The 24,209-nt window shown below is 35.1% G+C and overlaps 1 protein-coding gene across 1 annotated transcript; it reads right to left on the reverse strand.

Moving 5' to 3' along the window:
• Positions 1-139: 139 nt before the first annotated feature.
• MED16 (mediator complex subunit 16) lies at positions 140-23,677 on the reverse strand. The gene is made up of 22 exons (XM_089231095.1): positions 23,497-23,677; positions 19,284-19,430; positions 18,122-18,227; positions 17,529-17,621; positions 17,275-17,409; positions 16,281-16,386; positions 15,374-15,457; positions 13,441-13,521; positions 12,320-12,391; positions 11,957-12,060; positions 10,725-10,867; positions 10,506-10,591; positions 9,157-9,285; positions 8,922-9,017; positions 8,470-8,581; positions 7,932-8,071; positions 7,097-7,293; positions 5,228-5,342; positions 4,663-4,749; positions 3,623-3,688; positions 1,511-1,700; positions 140-327 (listed from the first exon to the last, which is right to left on the reverse strand). The coding sequence occupies exons 1-22, from the start codon at positions 23,556-23,558 to the stop codon at positions 195-197; spliced, it is 2,484 nt and encodes an 827-aa protein (XP_089087221.1). The 5' UTR covers positions 23,559-23,677; the 3' UTR covers positions 140-194.
• Positions 23,678-24,209: the final 532 nt, after the last annotated feature.

Below are 24,209 nucleotides of genomic sequence, written 5' to 3' on the forward strand. Positions count from 1 at the left end.
CATAAATTGCATTTTTACAGATAAAAGATGCCTTTTTTGACATCTGTTTTTTCCCAATGATGTTTTTTTTAATACCATCATTTTAAGGATAACATTCTATAAAAATAATGTCCCATTAGAGTGTTTAAAGACAGATATATGTGTAAAACTGATGATTTATTTACAATGTACATTCTTAAATGACAACACTAATATCAAGACCCATATTTTTTAGACAAATGAAGTCGCCACTGACCACCACACGGACAGAATCTAGTCCATCGCTGATCCCATGCACGATTTGCAGCAGATCTTCCAGCAGTTTTCAACATTGAACATGAACAACACCTGAAAAGTGAGAAATAAGGTATATGTCAGCAACATATACATAGGCCAAGGCTTAAGCGAGAGGGGAATTCGACCCCTCCGAAATGTTGAAAAATTACTGATTTTTGTGGAATAACTCTATTGTTCTATTACTTCGGTTCCCTCCGAAATAAATTTCTGGCTATGGTTCTGACATAGACCAATCGGGTAGCTCTATTTCGTAAGCGGCTAATCAGGGTGTTGAATTAAACTTAAGCACAGGCTCTCAGCTTCATTCTGACCACAATGTTTGATGTGAACAGACATACTTGTTTCCACTGAACAACCGAGGGTTACGATTTGGTATCTAATCCAAGTGGGATTCTCAGCCAGCACATGATTAGTGGTTATATATTTTTCCTCTGAAGATGACACCAACAGTGTGTCAAAAATGCATTAGGAATTTTGAATTTTTTGTATATTTGCCTTATTCGTTTGTAATTTCTGTGTATGTAGGTTACATTTACTTGAAAACAAGATTTGGTTCAAAACATCTGAAGAAGTAATACTAGGCGTCGACAAAGGATTAGAGTGTTTCACGGCAAAATTTTAGTTAAAAAGATCAAAAAGTTTTATAAGGGTTGATAGGGTTAGGAATTGGTGATCAGCATTCCTAGCTTGCAGTGGCATCTTAATGCATGGGCTGACCTGGGCCTCAAGTTCAGAGGGGCCCTTGTAAAAAGGAGATATGGTTAAAATTTTCAAAAATAAATATGTCTCGCCAGGTAGGAGGATTCAAAAAATCACTTTTCTTCAAAACCCAGGATGCTCCTACGACGGCTTTGCTAGCTTGACCCAATCCATCACTTTTTGGTGGTCTAAAATTAACAAAACATTGTGGTAAAAATGAATTATGGAGCACCATCCTGTTAGTAGATAACTACTGCCTAGGACACTGTTGGTTTTAACTGCAGTATGAAGTGATTTCCTCATATTTCTGGCTGACTATAACACAACCATTGCACTATTTTTTAGGCCACAAGCAAAAACTAAATAGCATTCCAAAGACATATTTGTCTTGTAACATCACTTACAATCTACTGTAATATTATATCATAAAAAATTAAAAAAATTCTCCAATCATTTGTAGATACCAGGTATAAAATTTATACACATTAGACGAAGAATATAATGATGTACACACAAGGTATTTTTTCCAACGTACCTAGTGCACTGCCTGACAATTGCTGGGCTGCAGCCAAGACTGACATGCCGTACTATATCAACTTTATGACTCTGAGGTATCGTTCCTTCTATGGTGTGAATTTTGTATGCATATTTCAAGAATTCTGGTTGATTATGATATTCAAACTGGAGTGGAAGAGAATTGAGGAATAGGGCAGGACTGGCAACACCTAGAACAAAGAGCAGCAAATGAACATAACACATCATTTTTATTATTATGCATACTAGTATTGTAATAGTATATCAGAACATATGAGAGAAAAAAAAAAGTTTTTAGGCTTTTTATGAAGAGAAAAGAATCAATGAGCGCAACAGTAAGATGCAATAAACCCTTCTTCTCAGCCTAAGATGTAAATTATCTCTTTCCATTCCTCATTCCAAGGATATATATATCCTTTCATATCCAGTGCTAACAAATGTGAGGGCACTTTTCTTCCTTTCGATATTCTTTTTTTTTTTAACCTCATGGAGGTCAGCCCTGATGTCAAGGATTATGTTTGTTTGTGGGTTATCATTGAAATCAGGGCCAAACCCTCAGAGGTTAAAAAACATTATCTACAGCAAAAAAAAAAAAAAAAAAAAAAAAAACATTATTTTATGATTTTGCATATTTCTATATTTTTATGCAGTAGAGCAGCATTTTTTCATGAGTTTCAGTCATTTTAAGGCATATTTTTTTTCTAGCATTTTTTTTTTTTTTTTTTGCATATTTCAGTTTTTTTAATGAAAAGTGTTTTTTCCCCCAGCAATCTCTATTTCCCAATGAAAGACTCGTACACATGAGATAAAAGAGGGGGTTTATCTTGGTGTTCAGGACACTCATCCCATGGACATCCTTCCATACCAATTTCGTCTTCCCTTTCTTCAAGCTGGAGATGAAATGTTTAGGGGGAGTTGTTGCAAACTTATCTTGTTCTCAATGTCCTTTCCCACTGTCCTCTTCCTTATCAACTATAGTGTGGCTGTAAATTGATTTCTCATCCAATTGATTCTGGGCAGGCGCCACAAGTCCTCAATATTTTCATATCCTTCAGTTTTCTAACAAGGAAAGAGCTGATTGGAGGTGGGGGGAGGGCATGAAGGTTCATCCTAAGATTCCCCCCGCCCCTATTGAGTCTGCTTGTGTGACTTACTGATTCTGTGATATACATGTAAACGTTAGTAAACTGAAGTACTTCAGCCCAACCAATAACTAATTTTTTAAAATAGTATTGATTGAATTTTATTATTTATCATTTTTTTCACCTTATTTTACTAGAATTAATGTTACTGGAAATACAAAGGAAAATTTTGGTATTTTTCTTACTTTATAAGGTAAACCTTATGTTTTTGAGCATATTTTCAGTTTTTTTAGGGCATAAATGTATTTTTTATAGAACATTTTCTATCGTTTTTAGGTCATAAAAATTCTAGCCCTACTCATCAGCTTCTCCACAACTAACTACCATCAAATTTTGATACTTCTTGTAACTGGTTTTCTCTCATATCACTCCAAATCATAAAAAATGCTAGCAATAGAATGTTGATCTACAGAAAAAATTACAGGGGAGATCAAAATTACTTTAAGATAGTGAAAACTTCAAATATGGAAGTTAGAGATTATAACATGCAATCAGATGTTTTACGCCTTTTATTAGAATAGTTATAACAAATTAAACTAAATATTAGGGTCTGGAACAAAGTGTTTAATCATATTATAACACTACATATTAATTATTTGGGGGGGGGGGCAGCTTCAGCATATGTTGTCCATGTTCCTGACATGAGCAATATGACAAGAGGTAAGCATATTCTCCTCTCAAAATTTTCACATATTTATTGAAATCCCTGATGGAATTCCAAAAATTTGATCACATAAAATGTGTCCTCTACACCAGGGGTTCTCAAACTTTTCCATCTGAGGCATCCCCCTTTTCCTTATTCAATGCTTATTCGTGAGCTCCGCCGGCTCCCCAGAACTGTGTTTAACAAAGAATATTTTTGAAAAACCTTTCTCAGGGTTACCGCTCTGTGGCACCCCTGACAAAGGTTAGAGGCACACAGTTTGAGAACCCCTGCTCTACACAATTATGAAATAAGAACATTTGATCACCATGTGACTGTGTTCCAAGCTCAATTGTGGGGATGAGGACTTGATTTGGAAGGACACTGCATTCATCTGAAAGCAAATACGAAAGTTTAAAAAATTATTCTTAAATAAAGTTTTATTAATTAAAAGTTTGAAAACAGAGAAATGGAAAAATTTCTGAAGTGCTAGAAAGAAAAAAATAAACCTAGAGAAAAGAAAAGAATCAAATTAACATTAAGAAGATTAGGTTCTTAAATGAATTTTTCACACGTTTGAAGTACTTTCAAAGAAACTTATTTCTCATAATATGGATCAAGTAAAAAAGAAAATATCAATCAAGAACGCATTAGTTTCTACTGATCAATCAAGAACATATACAGTCAATCCCGCTTGTAACATTCACACTTGGAACGTTTTCCTGCTCTTACTATGACTTATTTTTGTAGTCCGAACTCTAACTAATTTGCATTGAAACTTCCTGTTTAAAACGTTTTCCTGCTTACAACGTTTTTTTATTATGGCATTTTGAACATCGTTATAAACAGGATCACTGTAGTATAAGTTCAGTTACTGATGATGAAATAGTGAAAATGAAAAGAATCAGAGGTGAAATGAACATAGTCAAACACATATAAAGACTTCCATGTTTATGTAAATATCATGCTGAAGGTCTGCCTCCTCTCTGTGGGGAGACATACAATTTTGTGGCCCAATTTTTATCCAACTATGTGCTGATTCTGTATGAATACTCTATGCAGTGCCATCCTAATGCATGGGTCCACCTGGGCCTGGCCAAAGGCCTCCTAAAAATGAGATCTAGTTCAAATTTTCAAGAGTAAGCATGTTGATTGGAAGGTAGGCATTTCTAGCCAGGTAGGGAGCCTCAGAAAATCCACTTTGACAGAGGGGCCTATGATGCTCTTAAGACAATGTGTGTACGCGTGCACGCATGACCGTGCGTGCGTGAGTATGTGAACATACTACATAAAAACTATTGGCACTATTAAAAAAACAATCCTTATATTAAATCTCCAGAGAAAATAATGAAAATACAACGTTCATACCCAAGAGAGCATCATCAGGTTCAGTTCCATGAGTTAGTAATACTCTAGTCAAAAGCTTGAACAAAAGTGAAAGAATATCCAAGTTTTCTGGAAAGTAAAAAAAAGTATCAATAAGCAGCAGTTTTAAATAAGAGAAAAATATTGCAAACAGATCATTGTCATACACACACTTTTCTCAGAGGGGTAAAAAAAAGAGAAACGAGAGTTAACATGAGCTCCACCTCGTAAATGTTAGGCGTTCCCAACAGTGGCCAAATAATTTAAAATGAATATGAGATCAAAACTCATGTATGTATTGTTTACATGCAATCACAAAGAAATAAAAAAAACAATAAACAGAGTCTGATTAACTTGATTTTTATATTCTGTATTTTTTTCATTTATTAAACAATGAAATATTCCATAGCACTAATTTGAAGCAATTTTGGAATAAAAAATTGTATGTTCTTATTATAAAAATTGCAAGTTCTCTGTCTTAACAACTCAATACTTATTATGCACATATTTTAAAGTTTTTCACATATGACATGCTTATAGAAATACAAACTATAAAAAGAAACATTACCTGACATTTTGGTGAAAATAGGAAGGCAACTCTCATTAAGTAGACTCCATATCCTGATTATGACGAGAAGTTCTCTAATAGTATTGATAGCTTTTGCATCATAAATTAAGCCACCCTAAAGAATAATGAAAGAAATCAAATTTATTTTCACATCCTTTTGAAACAACTCTTCTTGACTTTTACATCAGTGGAGAAGGGGGGATATAAGTGGTGAGAGAAATAAGTCTAAATTTACATTGCTGCTCCTGCTGCTATTACTACATATAAGGTGTCTCAGCACCAGGTTTACAAACTTCTAGGAGGGGTAGGGTATGCCTAAAAGACTTGGAATCATATAGCAATGAACGGTGGAAATGCTTCCCTGAGGCAGTAGGGTACACAGAAAACACCAGAAGTGAAAGGACACTGTGTAAGTGAACACATGCTTTAATAATAAATGTTTATTGAAAAAGTAACAGAGGTCAAAAGTATTCAAAGTGTCATCCACAAGCTGTAATGCAGTTGGCGCACTAGTGAGATACACGTCTTCCACCACGAAGGTTACCATCAAGGTCCACAAGTTTGAATCTGGGGAAGAACATCAGGAACAAGTTCTTTACCTACCATGATTGGGGCGTTCACCGATAGATGGCACCTTCATTTCCTACTCAACTCTATTGGTTGGAAACTGCCATATGGTGATATATGACCAGAGTTTGTGTGAGGTAAAGAAAGCTGTAATGCAAGTCTAAGGCACATTGAATTTCGAACATTCTGGGAGATTCTGGGCATTTCTAGGACTTCCCTAAAATGCAGGCAACAAGTTCCTCAGTGCTGACAATCAAGGTTTCAAACACCAATGTTTTGATATACCTCCAGTCTGGGGGACTCCAGAAGAAATAATCAAGGCATGATAGATCTGGTGATCGAACAGGATAATGCACCAAATGCTCAGAACCACTGCTCCCATATAACATCATCTAACACATCAGGAAAGCATTTACGACCCTGCATTACATGGGATTCTGAGTTACCTGGGTACACCCTACATCTCTAGAAGTTTGTAAACTAGGTGCTGAGACAACCTGTACATTTCTTTTTGCACAAAATAAGATGAAGAGTGCAGTATAACATTACACAGGGCAGGCCTAATAAGTCCATAATTTGTATGCAACACAACCAAGTTTAATTCAAAGTTGCAGCAGTGCCATCTTATGGAGGTAGAAAAAACAGAAACTGCAATATGTATATGTACATTCTCTATAAATTTTTCACACCAGTGTGTGATACTTGCATGGAATAATTATTGAGTGAATCTGATAAGCTCTGGCTTCTCACTACCGAGAAGGCACACATCAATACCCTTAGATAAGTTTGACTCTTTTAAAAAGTTTGATGCTACTACAGATGCCCACTTCATGAACCACTTCCTAAGTCAAATTTGTGATTTTTCCAAAGCTACTAATCTAAAATTTCTGATTTTATCAATTAATCCCAAATTTTTCTTTGTTGAAAGCATTTCCATTGAAATAGATCTAACTTATAATTTTTTTTTCATAAATGCTATTGCCACCAATACGTATATATGTCTAGTAAACATTTTCTAAAGAATTTCAAATGAATTGGTACATGCTGGAAAGTGTACATATCTATACATGTAAATCCTTAAAATTTTTATGATTGTTTGAAGTAAGCCTGTTATGCTCTCAAAGTGCTGCTATCTTTTTCAAATTGGAACTGAAAGTGGCGCATAAGTCACGGCCAACACATTTTCAAGCAACGAGAAAGCAAGTGTAAATGCATTATATTTCCAACAATGCTCTTGGGGTCATGATACATGCTTTGAGAACTACAAATGCAAAAAAATGAAATTTTCAATGGAAAACTCACCCCAGGAAATCTGATGTGGTTCTGAAACTGCTGCGGAAGTGAAGCCAACAGATAAATAGCACAATCTGCTACCCATTGCGTCAAATGCTGCAAGGACTGAAGAATGGCTGGTTCAACAGTAAACTCTTTGTTCTCTATGTGGAGCAATACTTTGTCCATATTGATAATGGTTTCAGTTCCTTTGCTTGTGAGAATCGCTGATAGAAAAATAATTATATTTGATTTATCAATAAATTAAAAATTATTAAATTTATTATAGCAACTTTTAAAAACAGAAATATTAAAAGAGCTGCATTGATTTTTTTAAAATTTTCACTCACTAATTAACTGGTTCTTGACACTTTTTATGCATTTTGTAAATAGGTGGACAAGAAAATAAATAGAAAAATTCTGTATCAAATTTTAAATTAGGTGAATAGATTTTGGTATTCAGAAAAATATCATGTAGAATAGAATATATGAAAAAAAGAAGAAAAAAAACACAACCAGTGAATCCATAAAATTTTTTTAAAGCAATTGGAAAGAACCGCTATATCAGTGTTTCACAAAGTTGACGATGGAAAAGTCCAGGGGGCAGTAGAAGCATTAGATTTAGTATTGGATCCTATGGGTTGGTGAGGGTTGAGGGGCGATGACAAGAAATGTTTGTTTTTTTTAAGAAGGAGGCGATGGATCAAAAAGTTTGGGAAACAATGTGCTATATAGATCTGCTTACAAAATAAATTTTTTGCACTTAGTAGAATAAGAAAGAGCAATAATGATCATTTTTAGAAATAAATTGAATTTAATCAATCCTTTCTATCTATTGAAGAACAATAAAAATCTCAATATAGACCTGTCAAATTCTCTGCAGGCCCTTTATCATGTGAAGAAAGGTCCCTGGGTCTCAACAATCCTTTCATAGCTGCAGCCACTGCATTCAGCATAAGCTGAGCATGACAGTCACCAGCTTTTGCTTGACCATTGCTCAGGCACCTAAACATTACAAGAAAAAAAAATCTCTATAGCTTATTATTGTTTTTGAATTTGATTTACAATTGTTTCGTGTATATATATTACATCTCTATTTATTATGAAATTACATTACATTATAAAAGCTAAGATGTTTTTTAAAATAAATAAGTTAATAATTGAAATTACTAGTATGACGGGAAGTCCTTCTTAAAACTTTAAACCTTAAAACAGTACTGATCAATGTCAAAAATGTTTAAAACTTTTTCAGAGCTTTTAAATGCTAGATTTTGGGAAATCTGCAATATGTAGGTTTGATTTACACAGAGCAAAATTGACAGAAAAGATGAGACAAGATGAAAAAACCAAGAAATTGCAGATAAAATGTTCTTTTTATCTGGTTTCGATTCATATGAATTTACCTATATAAAGAACCTTTCAATGCAAGAAATCTACATAAGTAATACTGTTGCGCAGATGAGGGCTGCCTGTTGAATGACTCTGTCAATTTTTCACAGATGCTTTCGATCAAACCTAAATTTGTAAAATATTTTAAAAAATAATTAAACTGAAGTATAGAAAAAAATCTTGACTGCTTAATTCAGAAAATTTTGTTGCACTATAATGATGTTTAATACACTGCTTATTTGCTATGGTTTTTCTGAAATATCCATTCTAGATTGCAGACTTTATTTATGTGACAATGCTATTCATTCCAGAGTACTTACATCACTGTGATACAGCATCTTTCCATAAGACATAAAAATTATAGTGAAACTAAAAAAGTATATGAGCTGATACATTTTTCATTCAAGCAGCTATAAACAAACATTTTTCTCATGAGGATGTTATTAAGGATGAGAAAAAAAGTTACCTGGGCGTAAACTCAAAACAACATCCCACCAATCAGTACCAGTCATGAGACAGTACTCCAGCATTGTTATTGCATAGGTAGCACTCATTGGACCTCCTAAAATTATAACAAGAAAGGGGAATTACAACTAATATTTTGAACTTAAAAAAAAAAAAAAAACTAAGGATATTGCGATAAGTGTTGTCACAAGAAAATCCAAATCGAAGGGTTTCACAGATGATTTGAATCAACTCACCAGGGTCAGTAATTGGCGACAGACGGTATAAAAATATTTGTGACAAAGAGTCTATGGCTATCAATGTACACCCTGTCCATGTCAACTGCATGTCACTGATAGGCACACCTGGGAAGTAATGCTTGGTAGCTATACATGGAAAAAAACACATTTAAATCAGTATGTAAATTTCAAAATTATTTTATCAGAACAATTACTACTAATTATTATTTTTAAACATAGAAAACTACATACACAGTCAAGTGCCCATACTTGGGACAGTTTTGAACTGTGCACTGAAAAATCCACCCCTCAATGAAAGGTTAAAATTTAAAAAAAAGTACTCACATTCTAAGGTGTCTAGGCACTTTATACCAAAAAAAGCAGGGGTGGGGGGGGGGAAGTTTGTCCTAAGTTAGGCACGGGTACCCTAACTTGGGACAGTATAGTTTTGTGTTATACTATTGTTCCCTTATTTGTTCCCTATTGAAACACATTTTACAAATGATTTTAGGAGAACAACTTTCATACAGTAACATTCAAAAGTCATTTTCCAAGTACTAGAAGCTTACACATTCATGTTTCTCGCACAAGGGTACGGTATTAAATAGTTTCAAATTGATGATAATCTATGGACGATCTCAATCTATTTCTACATTTATTTACATCCATTCAGTGGATAGATGTGTGAAATGAATAGAATATATTTTGATAGCATCAATTAATATTATATTGTATAGTTACCAACACTACTGTTGCTATGAATGAATAGCATTTGAAAATATTTGATTAATCGATAACATTTTTTGTGATTAATCAGTTAAAAATTTTAATCGATTCACACAGCCCTACTGCATATATATATACATACATATTATAGCTTACACAGGATTACTTTTTATTTTAAAAAACAGTGTTATCTCAGATCAAAAGGAGGGGGTGCCCCCCCCCCCCCCCCAGGCACAAAATATAGATTTCCTGTAGAAGAAATAGTTCTTTTTTTCAATTTTTAAATTATAACAAAATTTTGAGAGACTTCCTTATATTTATATTTAATATTTCCTTAGAGCTTGCGTGTACTGAATGGGACCATAAATGGATGGTAGGATCCATGTACATCCTCCTTCCCGTGTGAGGAGGCCCTTACATTTATTATACAACTTATTCTGAAAAAAAGATAATTCTGCATGAGATACAGTATTAAAAATATATTTTATAACAAAGCTTGGCAATTCAATGAAACAAAATAAGATTTTCATTCTTTCAAAGTTTTTTTGAAATCAAAGATAAATTTCAAGTTATTTGAGTGGTGAATTACCATATGAATAACCATAATTACTGGATACTGGAAAAGCAATCAAATGGTATACCTTGCTGATGGCTATACATGCTATGTTCATCTCTTCTGTGATTTCCAGTGTTTACATTGATACTGCATACTAACTGGAGAGATTCTCTGAATGGAAGGAAACATAATGGTTAGTGTATTTATCAGTCATTAATTTTATTAGTTACATACAATTAAATGGTTCACTCTTTAATTTATCACATTTCTCAAAGATTTTAACATGATCTAAATATTTTCTTACCTGCAGAAACATTTTATAACATTGTCTTTGTACGCAATAAGAATGAAAGATGGAGGAGGGCTGACATCATAAATAGACAATCGAGGTGTAGCAATAGCAACAACAACAGATGAGTTAATGAACGAGGAATGATGTTGCCAAACCTTTAAAAATAAAATATTTCTTCAGAATCAGAAGGTTCAAATATTCAAAAAATTATAATATCATGAACAGTAAAAACATATTTTTTCGAAAACTTTTCTTGGATTGGCTTTAAAAGCAACATCAAAACAATTTCATAATCTCTAAAAATTATTGCAGTGAAACCTCACAGCAATGATACTCAATACGATGATAAATACCTTTACAACGATATTTCTTCAAATCTTGTTTCGAATTGCCTATTGTGGCCCTCATAATCATTTACGTGTAACAAGCATTCAGTATTATTGAATTTCTTTTTTTGTGGTAGGAATGAGAGTGGGTGTATGATAGAGCTGCTGTGTCACTATCATACATTCTCTCTAGTATGTTTATCTTTCTCTCACACAGCTGCTCGTAAATATGAGTCAATTTGTACGGCCCTGTGGCTGCACCTGAGTGTTCATTTTACGTAGTGTTTTCTTATGCGTATTATATTAATGCAGTTTTTTTTTTCAATACATATTTTGTGGAGTGAGATAGGCAAGATACCTATGTGTGTGGGTTATAATATAGTTATAACAGGTGTGGGGTTGCTTTTGTGAACTTTAATAATTCACGAAAGTAACCCCACACCTTTATTGTCAGTGGATTGTATGCTGTATTGCATAAGTGAGTCAGACATATCATTGAACATGATGAATTGTTGACATTTACATGAACACCAAAAATGTCACCATTTGAAGTGTAGGGAAGAATAATCAAGTTATTTTTAGCAAGGACAGAATTACAATGTTTTTTTCATGCAACATTCAAAGTAATGATAACATGCAAATAAGAAATTTACTATGATCATAAAAGATTAAACTCATAGGCGAAGATGGACTTGGAAGTCTAGGGGGCATGGTCATTATTGCTGGGGGGCACGATGATGATGTCTATACGTATATACATTAGATCATTAGACTCCACCTTTGATTATATCTCCGCCCATGATTAAGCTTAAGTTAGAGAATTTATTAGCAGCTAACATAAAAATTTGGCCACATCACAATAAAAAGTGTACTTTTATCATAAACACCATTTTATCACATTATTAGACTGATACGTACAACTGTTTTTGGTTGGCTTTCTGGTGTTGTTGTACTTAAGAGCTTATGGAAGACTACAGGTTTCTCCCTTAATTCCCATAATTCTACAGTGCTTCCAGATTGACCTAAGCAGCAAAAGAACAGGCTTTCTTACTTGATGCATAATAAGTATTTTGAACATCATAGTCACCATGCACTTTATTTAAACAAAATGTGAAAACTTTTTTCATACATATTGAGAAATAACTTTTAAATTTTAAACATTTTGTAGAACATTAGCTTTTTTTTGGATGGAAATAATGAAATTTATTTTATTTATTTTTTTGATAAACATATAAGTATACTTGAGCTTTAAAAAGAAGGAAAGAAAATTTGACTTCATACCTGAAGCAGTAATAACAACAGCATCTGCTGCTTCTCGTAAAACAAATTTCAGATGACTAACTTTGACGTATACTAAGAAATAATATAAATAAAATAATAATATGAATGAGTTATAATAGAACAAAACACGAGTACAAAAAAAAAAAATTATTCACACACTCAAAATTATGATAAATCAAAAACAAAAATTTGATCCCATAAAACAAATGCATTCTGTGAATTTCTTTTTTTTTTGCAAAATCGAAAACGGTGTTCAACTAATCAAAAGAAAAAAAATCTATGTGCCAATCAAATATTTCAGGATTCAAGCATATTTCTTTTGCCTGAGTTAGTAATCACATAGAAAATTTTAAAAACCAATACAAATTTTTTAGTTGCTATGATGACCTAGCGCCTGGAATTTTTCAAATCCTGATTATACAAATGTATACAAATTCTGATCAGATTCAAGAGAAAAAAATTAATTCCTGATGGCATAATTCATGGTCTTCCAGAAGATTTCAATCACTTGCAAATTTTATAGTAATTTATGACTATTTTTTCCCTTCATTACTGAAGACAGTCAATTGTAAATATTTCAGTGGTGCCCAAATCTAACAGTGTCTCTACTCTATCAAGCAATGAAAGTTAAAAGAAAAGAAAACATATAAGTTGAAATATGCAACCCGAATTGCAAGCAAATATTCAACTAATGAGTATGAAATGTACAAGAAAAGTTCAAGTTCTTGGAGCAAATTCAATTGTAGAACTGTACTGCAGACTATATTTATCTTGTAAGCTATACTTCTTCAATTTTGAATTGAATACACTGTACTGCATACCATGCTAACTGATTTTTATTAGAGTATTAATAGTGTTGGGATGCTGAATGAATGAACAAGAGCTTCATAATTTTACACAGGAAAACTCTGCAGATAGAAAATTTTGATGATATAAGTACCTTCCACAAGCAAATTAGTTTGGGAAGTCAAGGATCACGGTGTGGGTTGTATGATTGATTGCAGCACTTTCAAAATTATACAGTGGATACAGAAGTCTGACATTTTTGAGAAAAATATGTGATTCATTATCATATAGATCAAGTTCTCATTGTTAATGTTTGCTGACAAAAAAAGTCTCACTTTGCTTGTCTCCAGGAGCACAATTGACATGACAATTCAGGTAGAAACTAGAAAATGGCTGACAGCTGATCACACATTTATCTGAAAAAGGTAGTTAGGAAAAAAGGTTCATCATAGATGACCACAAATAAATTGTCAGCAATTATGAATATATACACATGTGTGCATATAAACTGAAGAGCGAAAAAAACTGGTAAAAGCATGCATATGCAAATAAAGAGATATGGAACCAATCAGAGTATGGCGCTACGGTCGGCAACGCCTATATAACACAACAAGTGTCTGGCATAGTTGTTAGATCGGTTACTGCTGCTACAAAATGGCAGGTTATCGAGATTTAAGTGAGTTTGAACGTGGTGTTATAGTCGGCGCACGAGAGATGGGAGATGAAATTTGGATTTTCACGTACGACCATTTCACGAGTGTACCGTGAATATCGGGAATCCGGTAAAAAATTAAATCTACGGCATCGCTGCGGCCGGAAAAAGATCATGCAAGAATGGGACCAACGACGACTGACGAGAATCATTAAACGTGACAGACGTGCAACCCTTCCGCAAATTGCTGCAGATTTCAATGCTGGGTCATCAACAAGTGTCAGTGTGCGAACCATTCAACGAAACATCATCGATATGGGCTTTCGGAGCTGAAGGCCCACTCGTGTACCCCTGATGACTGCACGGCACAAAGCTTTACGCCTCGCCTGGGCCCGACAACACCGACATTGGACTGTTGAGGACTGGAAACACGTTGCCTGGTCTGACGAGTCTCGGTTCCAATTGCTTCGAGCTGACGGACGTGTACTGGTATGGAGACAACCTCATGAATCCATGGACCCTACATGTCAACAGGGGACTGTTCAAGCTGGTGGAGGCTCTGTGATGGTATGGGGCGTGTGCAGTTGGCGTGATATGGGACCCCTGATACGTCTAGATACGACTCTAACAGGTGACAGGTACGTAAGCATCATGTCTGATCAACCTGCACCCATTCATGTCCATTGTGCATTCTGACGGACTTGGACAATTTCAGCAGGACAATGCAACACCCCACACGTCCAGAATTGCTACAAAGTGGCTCCAGGAACACTCTTCTGACGTTAGACACATCAAAATCCCCAGACATGAACATTATTGAGCATATCTGGGATGCCTTGCAACGTGCTGTTCAGAAGAGATCTCCACCCCCTCTTACTCCTACGGATTTATAGACAGCCCTGCAGGATTCATGGTGTCAATTACCTCCAGCACTACTTCAGACATTAGTCGAGTCCATGCCACATCGTGTTGCGACACTTCTGCGTGTTCGCAGGGGCCCTACACGATATTAGGCAGGTGTACCAGTTTTTTTGGCTCTTCAGTGTATAACACTTTGATTGTACAATTGTATTTCATGACATACACTGAACTTTTATACATTTTCAATAAAGGTACAGAAGATGAAATATTGAAGTATTTATTTTATGATTTTTATTTTTATCAGATGAAATTTATTTAGAGGAAAAAAAATATATTTGCGATAATGTGGTACGATTGTGAATATAAAGGTCAGAACCAAGGAAGGAGGGGAATCTTAAGACAGAAATGTAAGAACCTTATTTATTACCAAAGCTCAACATAAAATAAATACGCAATATATTTGAAAGTAATTACTGATAGCACTAACTCTTCTACAAGAGATCAGAGTGTGATACTATAATAATGTTTTTTGCCACAATCTTAGGTCACTGATAGATTAATGTTTCTGAATACAACAGCAAAAATTCACAAGAAAGTGAAGATACTTTTAATTTGCCACAGGACACATATATATGTCTTTACAACACGTGGATGAAAAAGGTTGGTACTGGGGAGCAGATCGTGCAGGATTTTGTTGGCAGTTAAGAGGTTAATAATTACACAAAGAGAAAATGAGTAAAAAAAAGAAAATATACCTTGATTGACTTTCAGACCAACTCTATAGCAATGAACTGAAGACTGGATCATGCCATCTGTGGCCACAACTAAGAAATCACCATCTGAAGGAAAAAAAAATTTCTTACAGTACTTAAATATTTTTTTCTCCAATAAAAATAGCCCAATTAAGGTTGATAAAACTGTCCTGAAATTTTCTTTAAATTGAAGCAAATTTCTTAGTGATGACAAAATACATGAGATGAATCTGTTCATAATCTGGCTGAAATTTCATTCATACCATCACTTCACTTATTTTTTCTGTTTCACGAGAGTGGCCTTTACGTCTACATCACCATAAAGAATGTGGTTAGATAAAAAAGCACAGAGTTATTCGATTAGTTTTCTTGTTAATTGGATTGGTGGTTAGAGAATGCATGCAAAATGTCTGGCATTTATATCTGGCTGAGTTTCATTCTATTTTTTTTTAGGTTAGGCAATTAAACTGACATTTTTAAGCCTTACCCTAAGTTTAAAATACATATTTACATTATATTCACTGTCTCAGTATTAAGAAATATTTAATACCTGTAGAATATAAGGGATTTACTCTGAAATTTTTTTCTGTCATTATTATTATAAAAGAAAAATTCAAAGTATTTTTTTAAATTTAATATGTAACTCTATAGAAGAAATTGTCTCTATAATTTTAAACATTTTCATGGACAATAAACTTTTAAGTTCATTTATATTAATTCTGTTCCTTAAAACCCATTAAAAATGAAATTATACTCTTAAAAATATGTTGAATTACAAAATATTTTGCACACAAATTTCACAATAAGCACATGTTTGGTGAGTTATAATTTTTAATATAGCAGGTAATCAAACTGAATTTATTAATTGCAATTAAATATTATGTATCAATCAAGAGAAAATAATTCTTACTTTTTGCATAACAAAGATCAACAACTTTTAATTTGTTGCGAAAGTGACCAAGAATTTCTGTACTAGTGACAAAATTACCATCTGCATGCAAAACCATCACACAAACCTAATTTGAAAACAAAAAAATTATTATAAACCAGAGTTGAATTTGACGCAAGAATATGCATTTGTTTTAAAAATTTTCGACAGCAAAATTTTAAGAGAAAAAATATATCCAGTGGATCCTGCTTAAAATGAGCTTCACTTAAGAAACCGTTTCCATAGTCCCCAGATTTTATTTCCCATATCGAAACATTAACAGTTTAAAATGTTTTCTCGCTAAATACATTTTATTGTATAGTTTCTGTAACAATGTCTTAAAAGGGGATCCACTCTATAATATTGGTGCCAAAACTAGAAAACAAACTGGCACTGGGCATATACATTTTATGGAGAATGGGGAAAAATAAAAATTAACCACAACAAATGGAGACCCTGCGAAGCTCTGTAACGATAATTTGCTTAGACATCAATTCCAAGAAAACTCACAGAAATTCTTTTGCTGGAATTTTGATTGAAAGAATGATGCATCCATGGCAATGATTAGCACTCATTAAAATTTCAAAAAGATGTGGACAAGAACAAATATTAATTTTGTTTGGCATCAAACCAACAGACATAATTTTCAAATTGAAAGACTATTGTATAAAATATTACTTATTAGTGGGACATTCCATTGCTAGACAACAAAGCATCATTGAAAAGACTACAGAAACTTTGAAACAAAAAGATAGGTTACTGCATTAGTTTGAAGGCGCTCTATTAAGTTGCTGGTGGGGAGGAAACATATGACATGTTAGATCACACTCTAATTTAAGAGGAATGAATAAATGAAAATCTGAATGGTTTAAATTCCAATAGCTTTAAACGATATTCTTACACAACTGCAGCTACAACCCCAAATCAGTAACAATTATTAGACAAACAAGCAGATGCAATAAATATATAAACTTACAACTCCAGAAGTTGTGATGGCAATAACACCTTCACTGGGCCTTCCACCAAACTGACGAACTGAAGGACCAAAGCGAACATATGAATATTTCTTCAAATACAAGTGATTATCCTTTTCATCAACATTTATGGCAATCTGCAGGAAATTGATTAGAAAGTTTATGACTTGTGAAACCTCAATTGCAGTAAAATAAATTTAGATATTTGCAAAATCAAAATTAAGTGTGAATTCAATGTAACATAAATCTCACTCACCTTCTTCCCATTATGAAACCAGGCAACAGATAATATGTATTCACTGGCAAATGTAGCGGTTGATAGCTGTATCCATTCATTCAATAAGAAATCCTATCAAGAAATATCACGATAGCTATGCCATAAAACCATACATTTTAAAATAGATTTTCAAAACAGTCTGCATTAAAAATATCTGCACAAATTCTGATTGGAGTGGTTTGATCCCAAACAAAGGAAAAATTAGCATAATGAATTGCAAATCACAATAAAGAACCAAAAATAAAGGTAAAATGGCAAAAGACGAACCATGAATCTTAACATGTCTTAACACACTACAAATATATTTTTCTTAGGGTGTTGAAACTTGCTGGGATTGGTTTTTCTTTGCTATTTACCTCTATTGTTGGTTCATCTTTATTGTGGTATATAAAGATGGTAATATTTATAATAACTTATATCATATCATAATATCATATCAGGTAAACGATTTTACTTTTTTTCCATGAAATCATAAATAACTAATCAGATTATAACATGACAAAAATTATATCCTACATTTTCATGGATAAAGCTTAATTAACCAACAAGCACAGCTTTTTCCTAATACTAACCTTCATCGACCATATCTGTATGCAGCCAACAGTATCAGCAACAAGTAATTTGGTAGCACTCACATCCCATTCTAGGCAAGTAATTTCTTCATTGTGACTGAAGACTCTAACGATGGAAAAGAGAAATATGAGAGAATTCCAATCTTAATTTCATTTGTATTACAAAAGCTTTTCGTTTTAAAATCAATTAGTTTTGCTCATGCAATTTAGTCTAATCCAAAAGGAATGACAGTTTTGATTGCTAAATTGAGGAAATATTTGAATGAGGGGCCAAGATGGTCCCAAATACAAAGAATTCGAAGAAATTAATTAAATCAAGAAACACTTCCTTGTTATAGCATTAATTGTTCATTAACTACGTTATATAGAATTTAGTTTTCTCTGGTTCTCATTGAATTGTAGGCACCTTGGCTCAGGATGTATGCCATTCTTAGAAGACAAGATGGAACCCTTTTTTTCACATTGCTTTCAAATCACTTCAATCTTCTTCCAAACCCCTGTCTATAAGAAAAATATTGAGCCCTTTAGCCCCGGTTTCATTCAAAGGGATTAAAAAGTCTCAAGGTGTGAGTTTGAGTTTAATGGTAGTTGTGGTACATATCTAATGTTTTGTCAGATGAGCTAAACACTATGTAATGATGTGCGCACTTCAATTTTTTTGATTGTTACCTGTGTTCATCCCAGTAATGTGATTACTTACTGCCAATGAGACTTGTTATATCAAGAGGCAGCACTTTTTTGAGTTTTGACATTTCAAACCAAGACTTGAAAAATATTGTTGTAGAGGGATTTATCATTGTATCGCAAGTATCATTGTAGCAAGGTTTCACCATATAAAATTTTGTGGGTCAATTTGATTTTTTTTCATACACAGTACCTTTCGTCTCCTCCCCAGGGGCTAGCCTATTGACCCCTCGATGGAGGACTTCCTGTTGTAGCAATGTCTTCTCTAGTTATATTATTGCCGTTTGTATCTATACGCCGGGAAGATTCTGACAATTACAAATAGGGTATCAAATACATGAGACCTCTAAAAACATTCTTAAGTACTTCATGCTATTGGTCTGGGCTACAGTGCCCATTATGGGTCAATACATAAAGACAACTGCGCTATTTATTAAAACTGTAAATCCTTTAGAGATAAGGAAAAACTCGCAATTACTTATAGGCTTCCCAAGGCATGTTCAAATCAGCCACATATACATGCGTTTTGCACATCTTTGCGGTTCCATCCAAGAGATCAGTAATGGATGTAAAAGCAAGGGTGTTTCGACTTGAGACTGACAGAACAGCTTTGCCATCATTCATCCTAGAATGAAAATGCAAACATATATTACATTTAAAATACCACAAACAGGAAAGAAATACATCATAGATATACAAACACTTTTATTGTTTTATAAGCAGTGTTTCCAACGTGGGTTTCTTTTGGGATAGAAGCTTTGGGTTTAATATAAGATCCCATGGGTTGGCTTGATTTGGGGGGGGGGGGAAATCAGAAGAAAAAGTTTTCGAAGAAGGGGACGATGGCGCAAAAAGTTTGGGAAAATATTTTTTATAGCATAGGGGCCGTTCAAGTATTACGTCATCATCGATGGGGGGGGGGTTTGGATAATGCTTACGTCATCAAATACAAATACAACGCCACAACAGGCAAATTGCCCAACGAGGTGGCTGACTTAAGAACATCATGGATCCCCGAGCCATTTTTTTTGGAGGCCCTCCCTACTACTGCTACACCACACATGCACCCCACCCACAACCCCCCCCCCCGCGGAACCCCCAACGAATATAACATGCATTACAAAGAAACAAAATTCACATTAGGTTCACAACGCATACATGACAACCATGGCCTTCAAATCCTAGAGCAGGACCTCTAGGCTGGGATATTTTGCTGGGCACCCTGGTCAGACTTTTTACTTATCCTTCTATAATTAATTTATTGCGGGAAGAAGCCAAAAAATGATGAGAACTGTCCCGGGCCCCAGGGCTAGAGCCCTGTCAGCCCCGACCTTGTGGGGGCCATGTGCACAGCTTCCAGTATGGCCCGGGTCTTCTTTGACCACCAGCTAAAATCTCGTCATTGAGACAGAGCGGTGGGCCATGATCTAGTCAAGAAGCAATGGAATAGCTATAGTATAATCCCTCATTTCTTTGGCAAACTTCTTTTGGCAATTTCCTTTATAGTCTTTTGGCGCTTTTCTTCCTGATCAGTGATGGTACTTTCTTCCATTGGTGTTTTATTTTTCTGCCAGCTATTGTTGTTATTATTATTCCTCCGGCTTCTGGTAGCTATTTCCTTTTTTGCTAATGGTTGTTATACTAAAGGGGAACAGATGCAGTATAAACCGTATCGCCAAGGGCGACATAAGTCACCAAGGCCGTCATAATGGCACTGGGTTCTCCCTTTTAGAATCATCCATTAATGGCTAACAGTGTCTTATCCCTTTGCGTAATATATGAAATATTTTGTTTTCATACGCGTCATTGTCTCGTCACTAGGATATTATCTGGATTATACAGCATACTGAATGAATGATATTTTAGTCTTGTAAATATCATTATTTTAGTTTATTATTACGTATTTTAAAGAGTCAGAATACCCACTGTGACTTTTTTATGCCCTGATCAGTTCATTTTTCTAAGAGCCCAGGTATTATTTTTTTTTTATACTGAGAATATTTATTTATACTATTATTTATAATATTATTGTTGGTTTCTGTTTTTTTTATGTTTCTATGCTGGTAATTTTTTTTTTTTTTTTTTTGGCATCTGCAGTCAGTTACATCCTTTGAGACTTTTTGTTGGGCCACCAGACATGCTTGGCGCTGAAAAAAAAGTCGCCAAAAGGATTTGGATTATACTGCATCTGTTCCGTATCGCACATACTGTTTTCTCAGTTTGTTATTTGGAATTTGTTCCCAGGATTACATATACGTGGGGATTCTTTCACGGTGTACACATTTCATATTTCTATTTCCATTAATTTTTTACATACTAGGCATTACAGTTTTAACCCCGCAATCATGTTTTTATTGAACCCAGAGCTTTTTTTTTTTACTCCGACTGTAGTATTATTTGATAGAGTCCTGGTTTTTATCAGTTTCAATCTCATCTCTCGTCTAAGGTTGCTAAAATTTTAATCTGAATCTCTTATTTAGTCTAGAATGTTTTATTTTTAATCTTGATCCTTTATTTAGTCTAAGAATGTTGTTTTTGTTAATTTCTTTACATTTTTTAACATAGTATTATCCCTTTTTGGCGATGTGTAGGCAATTTTTTTTCTGAAAAAAAAGATGTCTGAAAGCATGACTGTTTCAATCTAGAACTCTTATTATGTTTTCCGACATTACCAGATTTTCACCTGTCATGTTCAAGCGAGAAAGTAGAGAGAGTGATCAAAGGAGAAAAAGTAACAGTTATTGATGTGGGAAAAAGGTAAGCAACCGTACTGTGCCTGCGCAGATAAGGTGTGATGTGGATGATCCCATTCGATTCGGATTTGGTCGGTCATCTGCTGGAAGCAAAGCTGCATTAACTCTATAAAGCCCAGATTGCCCGAAGTCGGCCAAGTAGGTTAATGCCCATAACCGCCTCAAGTCGGCCCAGCTAGGGGGTATGGGTACGTTTTGGCGGGCTTTTGTCACCAACGGGAAAGAAGATGAAAGCTCTTGTCAGAGGCGGGAACAGAAAAGACAACTGCAACGCCCTATCAATGGGATTTTAAAAGCTCATGTACTAGAATGTTCCTTGAGAATGGACTAAGGATACTCAATGCATTTTACAAAGAGATAATACTGTAAGGAAAGCGGTGTTTTCAGTATATACATATACAGATTATATCCCAAAAATCCATTGAAATGAAAGGGTGAACGTCAATGCAAAGGGTGGCATGAATAGAAACTCATGGAGAAAGGGTGGGGAGAGGGAAAGTGGCCGAAATTTGGACGAGTCCACTTCGAACACAAAAAACTTGATATTTTCACAACCCTCCCAGGTTTTATATCTGGGCGTTAAAGAGTTAAGAGTCACACTCTCAAGCGGCTTTGGGTGGAAGTGACATGAGACGATAAAGCCTGGTTTTCCTAGGAGCAGGTTTCCTGTGCCGCACGCAACATGATTCGCCCAGCACGACATGCCGTCCACTCACCAAAAAGAAAAGCAGCATGACTGTTTTCCTACAGACAGCAATATGCCTCATGACAGCGCTCTATGCTGGATGTAATAGGCCAACTGCTTCTGGAGGAGTCAAATGCGTCGTGTGCCGCTTGTTTCGAAGATGTTCGCCCTTCACTCGTGTTTTCTTTCCCTTCTCTTCAAACCGAAGCATGCAGACGACAGAGTAGCTGAGCTATAGTATATTATAATATAGTTGCCCTGATCTGATGTTCCACGCTGGGAAAACACAAATGCGTAGCGTAATTATGTAACACGTTTCTGCTGGCACAAAATGGTCTAATTCGGTTCACGCGGCGCAAAAAGACTATTCCTAGGAAACGCCGGCTTAAGCGCATCACGTGCACAGTTATCGGCATTCAAAAGACTGATCACATTGTACAGAAAGTAGATTGTAGTCCACTGAAATATATCCGGCGACAGCAGCAGATGACCGACCAAATCCGAATCAAATGGGATCATACGTGTCTTGCTGTAGAGTCATTTAATTTGTTTTTTTTATTCGACGTCTTGCCCTTTTCTTTCTGTACAATAGGAATCAGTCTCGCAAGTACAGACAACTGTGTGCAACTTGTTTCTTCATTTCCAGTCATTCGCTCCCAATAGACGATAGGTCCTATGAAATTGAAAATATTAACTAGATTTGACAACAAGCGTTAAAGCCGTGTTTTCCTAAGAGCAGAGGTTTCCTGTGCCGCGCGCAACTTGATTCGCCCAGCGCGACACGCCGTCCACTCACCAGTAAGAAAAGCAGCATGACTGTTTACCTACAGAGCGCAATGCACCTGACGACAGCGCTTTACGTCGGTCGTGATTGGCCGACTGCTTGTGGGGGAATCAAATGCGTCGTGCGCTGCGGTTTCGCCGATATTCTCTTCACTCTTGTGTGTTTTCTTTTCCTTCTCTTCAAACCGGAGCATGCAGACGACAGAGTCGTCCTGATCCGATGCGCCTCGCTAGGAAAACACAAACGCGTAGCGTGATTATGTAACACGTTTCTGTCGACGCGAAATAGTATAATTCGGTTCATGCTGCGCAACAAACCTATTCCTAGGAAAACCCGGCTTTAAGAACTGATATCGCATGGGCAAACGACAACAACGCGATTTTTTTTTTTTTACTGCGCGTGATTGGTCATTGATCAAATACACTACTATGGAGATTTAAAAAAAAAAAGGGGGGGGGGGGGTACCAACCATTCGGAGTTAGTCAGCGGATTTAAGCACATCCGCCTCAGCACAGAATAAATGTGATCCATGATCTCCAGCTCGGCGGCTTTGATTGAACAAAATATAATTAATTCGATTATTATTAGACGTTTGAACCGCTCCACTGTATCCAACTCCCCATGTAAACAAAACTTTCAACTTGAGTTGCCACAGCCAAGAGAGCTTATAGTGAGTGAAAATTCATTTGAGTGAGGGTCAAGTGTCGCCAGATTCAAAAAATTTGAATTCGCACACGCATTTTTCTTCAAGCTACTAATTTCAAATATAGATGGCAACACCACACCAACCAGAAATAATGAGTGCAAAATGAACATACGTGGCAACTTGACTTGCCTCTTTCTTAAGCTGACCATATTTCCTCGGAAGAAATACGGAAATTGAGACTTCAAATACGGGAAAATACGGGACATCGCCAATTATTGCCAAAAATGACGCCAAAAGTAAACAAAGTTGCCAAATATTGGTGAAATGACTAAAAAAAATCAAAATGGAGGGAAATAAAGCATTACTGTAAATTGCAATGGATTTAAATGAATTCCACGAAATAAAACGTTCACCGAGACAAATGCGAGAGATTAATATTCTTATTTACAATTGTAATTATCATAATATAATTTATGAGTGGTAAAATAATTTCATTCTTTGACTTCAATGAAGAATAAAAATTCAAGTAAGCTTCG

Source organism: Pholcus phalangioides, unplaced genomic scaffold (genome assembly GCF_987345545.1).
Source record: "Pholcus phalangioides strain wild (caught in Gottingen) unplaced genomic scaffold, Ppha-v1.0 ptg000004l_1, whole genome shotgun sequence".
Lineage (NCBI taxonomy): Eukaryota > Metazoa > Arthropoda > Arachnida > Araneae > Pholcidae > Pholcus > Pholcus phalangioides.